The sequence below is a fragment of the Biomphalaria glabrata genome, chromosome 9, assembly GCF_947242115.1.
Source record: "Biomphalaria glabrata chromosome 9, xgBioGlab47.1, whole genome shotgun sequence".
Lineage (NCBI taxonomy): Eukaryota > Metazoa > Mollusca > Gastropoda > Planorbidae > Biomphalaria > Biomphalaria glabrata.
Window position 1 is genome coordinate 27214564 of NC_074719.1, and position 15119 is coordinate 27229682.

The 15119-nt window shown below is 34.5% G+C and overlaps 2 protein-coding genes across 2 annotated transcripts in view; one reads left to right on the plus strand and one right to left on the minus strand.

Moving 5' to 3' along the window:
* The window catches only part of LOC106079607 (prolyl 4-hydroxylase subunit alpha-3-like), a 42520-nt gene extending 36592 nt beyond the window's left edge, over positions 1-5928 (plus strand). Inside the window, exons 14-15 of the mRNA XM_056042881.1 lie at positions 3857-3953; positions 5741-5928. Of these exons, the coding sequence (XP_055898856.1) occupies positions 3857-3953; positions 5741-5856 (213 nt within the window). The 3' untranslated portion in view covers positions 5857-5928. The remainder of the gene's footprint in view (positions 1-3856; positions 3954-5740) is intronic.
* On the minus strand, positions 5845-10574 carry LOC106058254 (beta-1,3-galactosyltransferase 1-like). The gene is made up of 2 exons (XM_013215629.2): positions 10443-10574; positions 5845-8682 (listed from the first exon to the last, which is right to left on the minus strand). Exons 1-2 carry the CDS (start codon positions 10557-10559, stop codon positions 7567-7569), a joined length of 1233 nt encoding a protein of 410 aa, XP_013071083.2. The 5' UTR covers positions 10560-10574; the 3' UTR covers positions 5845-7566.
* Between the last annotated feature and the right edge of the window lie 4545 nt (positions 10575-15119).

Below are 15119 nucleotides of genomic sequence, written 5' to 3' on the forward strand. Positions count from 1 at the left end.
AACCAAGAAACTCTTCATTTTATAAGTCAAGTTGTCTAACCAACCAAGAAACTCTTCATTTTATAAGTCAAGTTGTCTAACCAATGAAGTTTCGATAGTAGACGCTGTAGTCGCAAGTCTACATCTATACAGTTAATACAGTCTCTGTTTAACACAGATCTACATCCTTTTAAGCAAATATGCTAATAAAATCTTTTTCTCTTAAGAAAATAGCCATATATAATTGAAACGTTCGTTCACCGATACAAACTATATAAAGTTAATTAATGTTGGAAGAATCTATCTTTATCTTGCACCACACAGGAGCTAATAATATTGCATCGCCTCGTTTGCTTCTCTTACTTGGTTCACTGAAGTTTGAAAACAAGGGACTGCATATTGATGTTTCTATTGAAAGTTACTTGGTTCACTGAAGTTTGAAAACAAAGGACTGCATATTGATGTTTCTATTGAAAGTTACTTGGTTCACTGAAGTTTGAAAACAAGGGACTGCATATTGATGTTTCTATTGAAAGTTACTTGGTTCACTGAAGTTTGAAAACAAGGGACTGCATATTGATGTTTCTATTGAAAGTTACTTGGTTCACTGAAGTTTGAAAACAAAGGACTGCATATTGATGTTTCTATTGAAAGTTACTTGGTTCACTGAAGTTTGAAAACAAGGGACTGCATATTGATGTTTCTATTGAAAGTTACTTGGTTCACTGAAGTTTGAAAACAAAGGACTGCATATTGATGTTTCTATTGAAAGTTACTTGGTTTACTGAAGTTTGAAAACAAGGGACTGCATATTGATGTTTCTATTGAAAGTTACTTGGTTCACTGAAGTTTGAAAACAAGGGACTGCATATTGATGTTTCTATTGAAAGTTACTTGGTTCAATGAAGTTTGAAAACAAAGGACTGCATATTGATGTTTCTATTGAAAGTTACTTGGTTCACTGAAGTTTGAAAACAAGGGACTGCATATTGATGTTTCTATTGAAAGTTACTTGGTTCACTGAAGTTTGAAAACAAGGGACTTCATATTAATGTTTCTATTGAAAGTTACTTGGTTCACTGAAGTTTGAAAACAAGGGACTGCATATTGATGTTTCTATTGAAAGTTACTTGGTTCACTGAAGTTTGAAAACAAGGGACTGCATATTGATGTTTCTATTGAAAGTTACTTGGTTCACTGAAGTTTGAAAACAAAGGACTGCATATTGATGTTTCTATTGAAAGTTACTTGGTTCACTGAAGTTTGAAAACAAAGGACTGCATATTGATGTTTCTATTGAAAGTTACTTGGTTCACTGAAGTTTGAAAACAAAGGACTGCATATTGATGTTTCTATTGAAAGTTACTTGGTTTACTGAAGTTTGAAAACAAGGGACTGCATATTGATGTTTCTATTGAAAGTTACTTGGTTCACTGAAGTTTGAAAACAAGGGACTGCATATTGATGTTTCTATTGAAAGTTACTTGGTTCAATGAAGTTTGAAAACAAAGGACTGCATATTGATGTTTCTATTGAAAGTTACTTGGTTCACTGAAGTTTGAAAACAAGGGACTGCATATTGATGTTTCTATTGAAAGTTACTTGGTTCACTGAAGTTTGAAAACAAGGGACTGCATATTGATGTTTCTATTGAAAGTTACTTGGTTCACTGAAGTTTGAAAACAAGGGACTTCATATTAATGTTTCTATTGAAAGTTACTTGGTTCACTGAAGTTTGAAAACAAGGGACTGCATATTGATGTTTCTATTGAAAGTTACTTGGTTCACTGAAGTTTGAAAACAAGGGACTGCATATTGATGTTTCTATTGAAAGTTACTTGGTTCACTGAAGTTTGAAAACAAGGGACTTCATATTAATGTTTCTATTGAAAGTTACTTGGTTCACTGAAGTTTGAAAACAAGGGACTGCATATTGATGTTTCTATTGAAAGTTACTTGGTTCACTGAAGTTTGAAAACAAAGGACTGCATATTGATGTTTCTATTGAAAGTTACTTGGTTCACTGAAGTTTGAAAACAAAGGACTGCATATTGATGTTTCTATTGAAAGTTACTTGGTTCACTGAAGTTTGAAAACAAAGGACTGCATATTGATGTTTCTATTGAAAGTTACTTGGTTTACTGAAGTTTGAAAACAAGGGACTGCATATTGATGTTTCTATTGAAAGTTACTTGGTTCACTGAAGTTTGAAAACAAGGGACTGCATATTGATGTTTCTATTGAAAGTTACTTGGTTCAATGAAGTTTGAAAACAAAGGACTGCATATTGATGTTTCTATTGAAAGTTACTTGGTTCACTGAAGTTTGAAAACAAGGGACTGCATATTGATGTTTCTATTGAAAGTTACTTGGTTCACTGAAGTTTGAAAACAAGGGACTGCATATTGATGTTTCTATTGAAAGTTACTTGGTTCACTGAAGTTTGAAAACAAGGGACTTCATATTAATGTTTCTATTGAAAGTTACTTGGTTCACTGAAGTTTGAAAACAAGGGACTGCATATTGATGTTTCTATTGAAAGTTACTTGGTTCACTGAAGTTTAAAAGCAAAGGACTGCATATATGGATGTTTCTATTGAAAGTTACTTGGTTCACTGAAGTTTCAAAACAGGGGACTGCATATTGATGTTTCTATTGAAAGTTACATGGTTCACTGAAGTTTGAAAACAAAGGACTGCATATATTGATGTTTCTGTTAAAAGTTACTTGGTTCACTGAAGTTTGAAAACAAAGGACTGCATATTGATGTTTCTATTGAAAGTTACTTGGTTCACTGAAGTTTGAAAACAAGGGACTGCACATTGATGTTACTATTGAAAGTTTCCTACGTTCCTCCAGAAATGAAAATTATTGTGTTTAGGACGGCAGGAGATGCTGGATGGATTTGAACTCCTGTCCATCGAAAATACAGTACGAAGTACATAGACCACGACCAGGCAGCCACTGATTCTATACATTTGTAATATGTCTATTCATTATTACCCAAGCAATTGTACTAGTATATAATATCTCACTATTATTTAAATAGTCTTTCGATATTTAACAAGCAGTTCAAACTATGTAATACCAAATCATAGACTTATATATTAAACTAGACTGGGAACCGGAAACAAATTCTTATACGCGATTTAGCGATTCACTGACCTATATTTATATATTTCTGTATGTACGTAAACTCTTTTTTAAGCTCTTAGGGATGTCGCCCCAATCAATCTTTTCTGTCTTAGATAAGTAATGATCTTTAGTTTTCAAAGTTTAGAAATAATGCAAAATCATTTCTCGGATTTTCTTTAGAATGGGCTATTAATCACAGCACAATATATTAACGCAAATATATGAAACAAAGCCATTTCCTGTTAGTTTCCATTGATAATGTTTCAAAAATCCTAGATCGAAATAATTCATGTCTTTATTTCAATCATCTTATGTACATTTAAATAGATTGATTACCTAGATCTTTCTAGATTATGTATCTAAAACTTGCACAATAATAATTATGAGAAGAGAGTACTCTTATTTTTGATGTTCAATTACTAGATCTAGATCTAAAAATTAAATTATATTATATATTATATTATATATTAAATTATACATAGGTTAGGGTTGAAAAAAACAACTTATAACTACTTTACAAAACAGCGCCTTACTTCAACTTTTTAATACATTTTCACATTTTTTTTAGTGTTAAAAAATCTCCATGTTCATTCTAGATCTAGTATAGAAGTCTATGTTCCAAGTATTTCAAGCTTTGGCAAACAGTTGAACGTTGTTTTTGTTAACAAATGTAGACATTCTACATCCTCGATTCTGTTAGCATTACTTGTGTATATATTGTACTTCTTTTGTTGGCAACTAGAACATGGCACTAATGTGGTACAACTTGAATACGTCACACCAATATGAGACTATGACCAGCCATGCTGCATGTCCAGTTCTTCGAGGACATAAGTGGAGTAAGTTGGGCCTACACTTTCACAGACGTGAATACAGTATTGAATTGTGTGTGAATGGTATAGTGAATGTGTTTGCTTTATTGTGATACTGTATTTTACTAGCTTGATGAATATGTTATGCTTCAATAATAAATGTGTTTGATTGGTATATTGAATGTTATAATAAGTTCATAAATCAAGTTTTATATCCGAGGCATAATAACTTCATCAAAATTATTGAGCATTAAGAAAAAAAAAACTATATCTCAATATAAATGGAACAAGAGGTGCCACATCGACATTAGGCCTAGTTGTTTAGAGAAGTTGTTTTCCTGGCACAGAAGTTTGCACTAAGATTCTTCACAAGTCTTTCACAAGATTAACAAATATGCAAAGTCACAGAAGTAAACAAAACAGGAGGAAACCGAGTCTCATGTTGAAAGAAATCCAGACAACGAATGGCAGTACCAGCACTTGGCTACATCATCATTGGGTCTGCATAGCTGAAATAAAATGTGGACATTTAAAACATTGAGTAGATCATTATTGAGACTAAATTGTAGTCTTCTTATTCTTCCTCGTTCTCATTTTTATGTTGGAACATTCAGATGACTAGACCAATACATGAGATGAACTGCGCAGTGGTTTCCAAATCAGGGAGCTCTCTATATAGTTTTCTTTCTATTGGGGTTTTTTGGGGCCAGTGTCTTGTTCAGGCCTCTTGGTAAAGAGAACAGTTTGAATGACATGGTCAGCATTCTCTGGTAACTCTCCACATGGGCATATTTCACTGGTTCCAATTTTGACCTTCCGGTACATATGTTGCCTCATAGTATCCGGACGTGAGTTGAAAGATTAGACGTTGGTCTTGTCTAAATTGTAGTGAATGATGTTGGTTGTATACCTCCAAATCATGGTACTATAAATGTCACTTCAAAGCATTATTGTGTATTGTTTAGTTGAATACAACAAAAAGTACTATCCTATTTACTGGTACACTGTCGTCTTTAAAAAAGAGTAGATCTATAACTGAACACCTTATTATAACTGAACACCTTAACTGAACATCTTATTATAACTGAACACCTTATTATAACTGAACATCTTATTATAACTGAACACCTTATTATAACTGAACATCTTATTATAACTAAACTAAAGAATTATGTTGACTGTCCATATGACAAAAAAAAACCTCCAGCTAGCTTTTGGAAAGTATTGTCTTTTAATTGATGGCAATATCATAGGCATTTTTTAAGAAGAAAAACATTTACATAAGACATTAATACTTGTTAATCAAAAGCTGATTTTTTTAATATCATATAACTTGTATGTATAATTAAATTTATTGACGTTTCTTCAAGAAAAAAGTCTTCCGAATCAAGTAAACCAGATTTAAGAAAAAAAAAATAAGGCAGTATATTTATTTCCGAATTGTTCTTCATCTAGTGATTGTATATGTATCTACTTTGACATAAGGGATGTCATGTACTTGTAGATCTTATATTTCTAATTTATCATTTACGATTCTATATATTGCTTACTACTTAACTATTTAATCTTCTGTCGTTTAGTATCTCTAAAATTTAGTAGGCCTAATTCTCATTCTTATCCCAAATATATATAATTTTGTTTGTTTTAGTCTTTTCTGGGTGTTATAATTTTGTTGAAATATAATAAACACTAGATGTAAAAAATTATTCAGATTTAAATAACCTTTTAGTTTCTAGCTCTTATTAGAATCGTATTTGGTTTGTAAAACTTGAACAATGAATTATTACCTCAAGATTTCTTCTTTTACATTTCAGTTTTAACGAAATTGATAATAGATCAACCCAATATTTTCCGAAGACGCTGTGGGCTTCAGCCAAATGTTTCCCAATTAGAAATTGAAGAGGACATGAAACGTAGATATAGAATATAATTGTATTCACTTTATGTTACCATCAAATTCAGATACAATATTTCGTTGTCATTAATACATTTATTTATTGCCTCTCAGTGTTTTAACTCTGTAACATTTTGATGAGAAAGAAAACAGGTAATTTAGACTGTCAGGTAATTTAGACTGTCAGGTAATTTAGACTGTCACTTCAAGTTGCTTAGAATTGCACTTTCTTCCTGCATTTTATTTTTATTAATAAAAAAAAGTCTTTTCAATTAAACAAGGACCTTGGAAGAAAAATGTAAACAATATGCAGACAAAAATGATGTACATTAACTACTTATATTAACTTAAGAAACATAATATTTACTTTTAAATTTTCTTGACATTAAAAATTTTAATATCATTATAACACTATTAGTTCTATTGATGCATAGTTAGTGTGAAATCAAGGTAGCCAAATGAAATAAATGCAGTTAAAAAACCCAATGAATACAATGAAATGATATATACATATATACACAAGACAGTGGGTCAGTCATATCACAACTATAATGAGAGATAGACGTTTATTTTTTTTTAAATAATGTGTTTCAATTCTATGAATATACACCTAACATCTTATTAAAAAGAAAAATTGAAATGAAACTTAACATTATAAATGCGCAATACATTATCCAGGAGTGATGGCTGACATTTATTTAACACTTTTCTATTTGATATCAAACAGAATATTTAATTATAAATAGTTAATTAGCTCATTGGTTTTTTTTTCTAATTGATTATTGTTTTGTCAGGTACAAGAAATAATTGTTCAAAATTTTAACTTGATCCGACATTGGGTGTGTGAGAAATATCGTTTACATAGACAGGCAAAGCTTTGTAATAGAAATGTATCATAGGTTTACTATTTAGAAGTTTTACAAAATCTTCAGCTATTAACTGGGCATGTAGTTATGGTCGGGGGTCGGCCTGATATCTTCTTTTTTGCTATCCGGCCATATCCTAGTAGTCACTATTAGAGCGAGGGCTTTGAATCTGAACCTCGATGATAGCGGACAGCTAAGAAAGCTAATCATCGTTGTGTATATATCTAAAGAATACGGAAAGATGTATGAAACACAACTGTTTCCTTGACAATGACGTACATTATATAGAAGCCTGTTCATATGTTTATTTTAAAACGTATCCAATTCACAGCTGGAGCTGTGTCGCCATGGGACTGCATTCCTCGTTAATCTTCCTACTCCAAGACAAGTCTGATTATTATTATTATCAAATTCACAAATATTAACAAATAGTAGCCTACGACAAAGTTTCAGTTAACATTCGATATAGTTCTATGGAGGTCTACATTTAGCGATTAATAGGTAAGACTTGTATCACCTTTGCAGTACTTCCGTTCATCACGAATGTCATGCTTTTAGGTAACGTCCCTAGGTACATTTGTAGGACTGTCCATAGATACCATGTGAACAATGACATAAAATGATTCAATTGTTTAGTTATTCTTCACTTTAGGTGGTCATGTGCACTTCACAATGTATCTAACGTTAGCAAGACTGATACTACTTCCCTTGACTTCACTTGACTTCCCTGAGTCATTTGATAACGTTTATGTAAGGATGCACACGTTCTGTGCTCCTCCCTGTTGGAAGTCACTACCATTAGACGAGAACTGATCTCTACTCTTTCCGTTGGTTCCATCAACTTCCTTACTTACTTTAGGATGCCTTGCAACTATTCTTTTCATATAACGACTTTATTTTCTACTTGAATAGACTCAGATTCAAATGTCTGTTTAATCAGTGACCAAATGTCCATAAAGTTGGAATCTGAACTGAGTATGGCGACTAGGGGACATTTTGGGCCCTGAGTTCTGATACACTCAATAGCACTCTGGTCTTTAAGCGTGATATATTTGTCCAGAGCGTAGTTGTAGTAGGTCACACCGCCAACCACGTAAGGTAACATGCCGAACAAATAAATATCATCTATCCAAAATATCGGAGTCCTAATAGCTGCTACATACAAGGCGTCCATCAAGTCTGTTGTCATGACTACAAACAAACCGCTGCAGTAATCAAAAGGAAAAGCGTTCTTATCTGGGAACATATTAGACTCAATCTTCCATTTGCCTGATCGCTGGATAGGCATTGAGTCTTTTTTCCAGAGATTACAGAAGATTGATTTGCGTTTGCCGTTCATATGTGTGTAATAAGTAAAAAGAAGTTTATAAGTATTGACGACTACGTCGTCGTCAATTTTCACCACGAATTTTGAATTAGAGCAGTGCCGACTGACCCAACTGTATCCCATAATACCTTTGAGTGACAGGTTGTGGTAACTGTCTATGAAGTCCCCCATCACCGTGTCATTGTAGGTGGCGTGCTCGAACCATAATACCGTCTGCAGAGTTGTGTTCCGAGTTCTTCCGAGTAGGAAGGCCACGCGAACGTGAAATGGCGAGAAGAAAAGCGCATTCCCGAAAGTCTCACGAATTCTTTGGCGCTTGTGGAGATTTTCTGGAGCGGTGTGCACTATAAAGATGATGTCTAGGATATTACCGCCTCTTAAGCAGAGTTGAGGGTCAAACAAAACTAAATTCACTTCTGCTAGATGGTTCGCATCATCTGGAAGATGAGACACGTTTAAATCCTGCTTTATTTTTAGAATTTTGTTAACCGGTGTTGGCTCTACGGTCGTCTGATACTCAACATCTTTACCTCCTTTTCCCGGCGCTCTTGCAACTTGAAAGTAAGAAATGGTCAAAAGGCAGACGACGTTCACTGCCACTAGAATCATCAAGATGGCGTTGCGTCTTAAAGACAAAATTTTAATTTTCATGTCTGTTCTAATAAACTTCTGGAAGAAAGAAAAAAAAACGCTAATAATTAGAAAATAACAATTAAAGAGTTTAGTATAAGGATCTTATCTTATCTTATATAATACAGACGTTACTTCAAAAAAGATGATGATTACATCCTACGCGTCTTGCATTCAGGCATGCGTATTAACCAATGACTTAAATTCTGCCAAGTCACTGATTTTCCTGGCTAGCTCAGGCAACCCATTACATGCTCTAATAGCACTAGGGAAGAAGGAGTATTTGTACAAATTTGTCCTAGCATATGGGACGAGGAATGTGCCTTTATCTTTGTGTCTTTCAGAGTAGTTTATTAAATTTTATTTTTGTATTTGTATATTATGGTTCAGTGTTTTATGTATAATTGCTACTTTACATTTGAATCTTCTGTCCTGAAGGCTTTCTAAATTTAGTAATTTTACTAAAGTCAAATGTGAATATTCGTTTGTTATGAATCTCACTGCTCTATTCTGTGTCTGTTCCAGTTTCCTAAAGTTTTCCTAAGTTGAGGGGTCCCAAACAGAGGATGCATATTCTATTATTGGCCTAACTAAGGTTAAATAACATTTTAGTTTTATGTTCTTATTTGATTGATAGAAATTTCTTTTAATAAAACCTTATGCTTTGTTTGATTTTTTGATAGTTTCATCAATATGGGGATTCCATGACAGTTTTTCATTTATTATAACACCCAGGTATTTTGCGTTTTTAGTCTGAGTTACTGGTTTACCATGAATAAGATAAGTGGAATTAATTTGTTTTAGTTTTTTTTTTGTTACTCTTAATAACATGGAAGTCATCTGTCAAAATTGAGAAAAGACTAAATGTGGCTCAACAGAGATGGCTGAGACGGATTTTGGGAGTCAGTTACACAGATCGGGTCTCAAACAAGGAAATCCTATACCGAACTGCGAGTCGAACACTTAGTGAGGTTGTGACTGAGCGGTACATGAGGTTTGCGGGACATGTTCTACGTCAAAATGAATTACGCACACCAAGAGTTGCGATAACATGGAAGCCAAAACGAGGAAAGCGCAAACAGGGACGTCCTCGTATTACTTGGCGACACACCTTCATGGAGGACCTCAGAACAGTGGACACCAGGTGGGAGGAGGTTTCAGACATTGCCAGTGACATATCTTTATGGAGACAGCTTGCCGCCCAATGTGCCGAACGGCGCGGAAGGACCTAAGTCTAAGTCGTAATAACTGACATTTTTCTGGGTGGAAATCATGCTCTAATTTGATTTCCATTTCTGTAATTCATCTAATTCTCTTTGTAAAATTTCTGTATCTTGTGTTGTTTTTATTGTTCTATATATTATGCAGTCGTCTGCGAATAATCTGACTTTTGTTCCTGAACTAATGCAATTTGGTAAATCGTTTATGTAAATTAAAAATAGTAGTGGACCTAAGACTGTTCCTTGAGGTACACCTGAGTTTACTGTTATCGGTGTTTATTTAGAGCCATTTACTATTACAGTTCGTTCTCTCCTTATCAGAAAATTTTTAATCCACTGATGCAATGGACCATCAATGACAAAATATCCTAATTTTTTAAGCCATTTATGGTGGTGAACTTAGTCAAAAGCTTTGGAAAAATCTAGTAAGTATTTGCTTACTGTTATCTAAGCCTTTTGAAAAAGAATATAGAATACAATGTCAGCTTACATTTCGGTTAAACGCATTCGATCTGTTATTTTTACTCAAGTTGTGTCACTTAAATATAGCATTACAAAAAAAAAGGAAGATAAACTTACCGTTGGAAACAATTCTGAAGAGATTTTATTTAATTCATTCATAAACAGTGTTGATGATAAAACGAATAAACGCTCATTCACTTTACTACTTCCATAATTTAAAAAAAAAGTTATCATTGAAATAGTGTTACTCTTTCTACACACAGTATGTTTTTATCTTATCTTAGGAGACTTGTTATCTAGCAAAGGCTCTAACCGATTCAACTTTATCTTACAATGAAATATAAGGTAACTAAAATCGCAACTACGTATTTCGCTTAGTGACGTTAAACAATATCGGATTCTTTCAATATAAAGATAGATCAGAGAATTTCACAACCAATCGGAAGACATGCACTTAAAGTGAATTCTACTATTCCCATTCATGGAAGACATGCACTTAAAGTGAATTCTACTATTCCCATTCATGGAAGACATGCACTTAAAGTGAATTCTACTATTCCCATTCATGGAAGACATGCCCACACAAATCAAACATTAAAAACGAATCGAGGACAGATTATATAGAGATACATTAAACAAACAATCATTATCAAACTCTGCATACTTACTAACTGAGCAGTGAAATCAATGTCAGGTTAGTTAAGTCCATCTTTAGCCAAACACTCAGTGCATTTGCACATCCGGGAGGGTAGGCCAATCGCCACCTCACTTTTCACTCGACATAGGGGGGAAGGGGAATTTCTGTAGAGAACTCACAGAATTTCTATACAAGTTTATTTCTTTATCTGAATAATCGATGCAAATTATTTATATTTAAACCATTTATTTTTAAACCATTTATTTTTATTTTGTCTCCCCCTCCCCAACACACTGGTATGTTAGTCAATTGGGTGGGTAGGCGGAGGGCTATTGCATCTACCGCTCCCTTCCCAATGCACGAGAGAGGAGCGATACTATTTTAGATAAATACCGGTAGGCCTATCTATTTCAGTAACAGAGGTGTCCCACGGAAACGTTTTAAAAACCAGCTTAGGCGTCTGCTTGCTTTAACTGACATAGAAGAGAGCACCTGATTGGATGCGGCCTCAGAACAAGACAGTTGAAGGTCACTCACAAAGGCCGCGGGATAAAAATTTGAGACCAAAAGGAAATCCGCTGCCGAGGACAGAAAGAAAATCTAAATCGAAAAACTGCGGACAATGGTTTTGCTTGCCCTGGTTGTGGAAAATATGTAGGTCACTGCTGCGGTTGCGTATCCACGGGAAATATTGCATTCCTCATTTATCGATGACAAGCCTTATTATTATTATATTGGTAATTTGGTATATTACGTCTAGGCGTTGAAAAGTAGATCTCACATGGGCTGATAAGAGAAATCAGGTATAAACATCAGGAGAAAACACGACCGCTTAAAGTCCCACAAATTTTTTTTGTCTACAATTATTTTTGTGTGTGAAATTGTGTATCGGAAAATTCTGGGTGCTTGAAGTAAGCTAGTCCTAAAAAAATAAACAGATCTTGGGTAAGAGACTCGTTAAATAAAGTACTATAAATGTGTAGTTTCAGGTCTTTTCTTTCTCTAACATCTGTCGGTTTGTTTTTCTCTATCAGGCACACTTAAAATTACAGCCTAATAATGTCAGTTTAATTTAAAAAGAGAACTGAAAAATACAAAATATATAAGGAAAAAGGTACTTCCGGACCGAAGAAACGAAACGCGTAAGCGCAACAAAGCCCATTCCTCCTAACTAACCTAAAGCTTTTTTTTAAAAAAAAAAAAGAAGTGGAGGCCTATATTTTAGTGTCGAAACTAAACAAGTTGTGTAAAAAAAAAATGTCCCTAGTATAAGTTATACTTGTATGCTATAAATGACATTGTTATATCAAGTCGTCTTTCCATCTATTATTTCAAATGCAATTTTAAATGTATTTACAGACCTAAGAACAGTTCTATGTCCTCCTCTATAATATTAGCGTAATTACACTCTTGTACTTTGATCGTATGCATAAATGCTTACACTACCCCATATTATTATTTTTTGTTAGTAAGGACTACTACATGTCCTACTATTTATTACAATACATGAACAAATGTGATGGTTTGTTTTATTATAGGCTAATGCATTTCTAGCAAACACAACATATTCGGGTATTAGCAAGAAAGAAAAATCCTAGAAAATAATAATAATAATAATAATCTTTATTGTCCGTAAGAAAATTTGTCTTACTATTTGTGCATTACACCAAACAAAACATTATAACTATTTTAAAAAATGTACATTCACACCAGACTTAGTCATAATTTACATGTGAAAAGTTTATATCAGATTGTTTCTATTTAATGATTTGATTGCCAGGGGAACAAAATAGTTTTTGTGTCTTTTTGTCTTTGTTATCGGTGTTTTGTACTGTATCTCTTGTGATGGTAAAATCACAATATCCTGACCCAAAGGGGGATTTGATATTACTTGAATCTTTTTAGCTTTTTTTTTATGGATGTTTGTCTCAAACTGCTGCCCGAGTGGGTTGTTTTTTTAGCGGCCCCCAAAAGGGGAAAAGACGCTATTAGTTTTGTGCGAAATGTCTGTCCGTCCGTCCCGTTTAGATCTCGTAAACTAGAAAAGATATTGAAAATCCGACATCACAATATTTTAGACCATTCAAAGTTCTGATGCAACGGCTACTTTTTTTTTTCTTAAAGCGAAAAATCTAATTTTTAAAATCAGTTATGCAGACAGTTTTTTAAAGAGAAAAAGCTAATTAGTATGCATTATAAGTTAGACCTAATTTAAATTGAATAGTAATCTTATAAATTCCATTTTTCTGAACTTTTTTTTTTATTGCGGAAATTATTTTTATTTATTTTTTTTGAGGATTCGAATAAGAGATTGAGCCTTTGCAAAACAATTAGATCAATTATAAGACATCAGTTAGGCCAGGGAAGGCGCCATGGCTGAGCGGTAAAGCGCTTGGCTTCCGAACCGGGGGTCCCGGGTTCGAATCCTGGTGAAGACTGGGATTTTCAACTTTGGAATCTTTGGGCGCCTCTGAGGGAAAAGTATAGGCGGTTGGTCGTTGTGCTGGCTACATGACACCCTCGCTAACCGTAGGCCACAAAAACAGATCATCTGCCCTATAGACCACAAGGTCTAAGAGGAGAACTAGTTAGGCCAGGTTCACATATAACTTTACTTTCACTTACACCTATCCTTTAATCTGCGGGACTGTTGGGGCACTACTCAAGATCTGTTAACCTTCTTTCTCCATTCTTATCTCTTATTTGTCTTTGATATAATTTTATTTTGATGTTCTTTCTGAAAATAGACACCTGCCTGGGTGGACCTCTTCGGGGGCCGATTTTGAGTTTGTGTTTCCACACAAACTGTCTTTTGTAACCTTGTTGTTTTTGTTGTTTTTTTAGCGGCCCCCGAAAAGGGAAAGACGCTATTAGTTTTGTGTGAAATGTCTGTCCGTCCGTCCCGTTTAGATCTCGTAAACTAGAAAAGAAAATGAAAATCTGACATCACAATATTTTAGACCATTCAAAGTTCTGATGCAACGGTTACTTTTTTTTTCTGAAAGCTAAAAATCTAATTTTTTAAATCACTTATGCAAGCAGTTTTTTTAAAGAGAAAAAGCTATTTAGTAAGCATTATAAGTTAGACCTAATTTAAAACTAATAGTTATCTTGAAAATTGCATTTTTTTAAAACATTCTTTTTAGCGGGAAAGATTTTTTTAATTTTTTGAGGATTCGAATTAGAGATTGAGCCTTTTCTAAAGGATTACATCAATTATAACACTTCAGTTAGGCCAGGGGAGGCGTGGTAAAGCGTTTGGCTTACGAACCGGGGGTCCCGGGTTCGAATCCTGGCGAAGACTGGGATTTTCAACTTCGGAATCTTTGTGCGCCTCTGAGTCCACCCAGCTCTAATGGGTACCTGACATTAGTTGGGGAAAAGTAAAGACGGTTGGTCGTTGTGCTGGCTACATGACACCCTCTTTAACCGTAGACCACAAAAACAGATGCCCTTTACATCATCTGCCCTATAGACCACAAGGTCTGAAAGGGGAACTAGTTAGGCCAGGTTCACATCTAACTTTGCATTCACTTGCACCTGTCCTTGCACCTATCTGCTGGACCGTTGGGGCACTACACAAGATCTGTCAACCTTCTTTCTCCATTCTTATCTCTTATTTGTCTTTGATATAATTTCATTCGGATGTTCTTTCTGAAAATATTGAAGCCTGCCTGGGTGGACCACTTCGGAGGCCGATTTTGAGTTTGTGTTTCCACACAAACTGTCTTTGTAACCTTGTTGTTTTTGCCAATGACTTTACCAGCAGCATTTAGGATTCTATAAAGTTTATTTTTATTTTTAATGTTCAGATTGCCATACCAGGCAGTGATATTAAAACTTAAAATATTGCATATGTGAGCTAGATAAAACATAGCCTAGGCCTTTTCGCTAGCATTAAACGAGGCCAGTTTTCTCAGTAATGGTAATCTTTGCTGCCCTATTGGTAAGCCCAAGCAGAAGTGTGAAAAATTGGAGGCGTTAAAAAGGGTCATGTATAGTTGAAATGGGAGGGGGGGGGGGAAGCTGCTTTTTTTTTCTTTGCCAATATCCTTCCTTGACAGTGTGCTAGGGCAGCCTTGCAAGGAGGAGGAGACGAGCGCCAGTCTGCCATCGCGTTGTTTGTTGTAGTGAACTTCAGCCGAGAACACATTGCG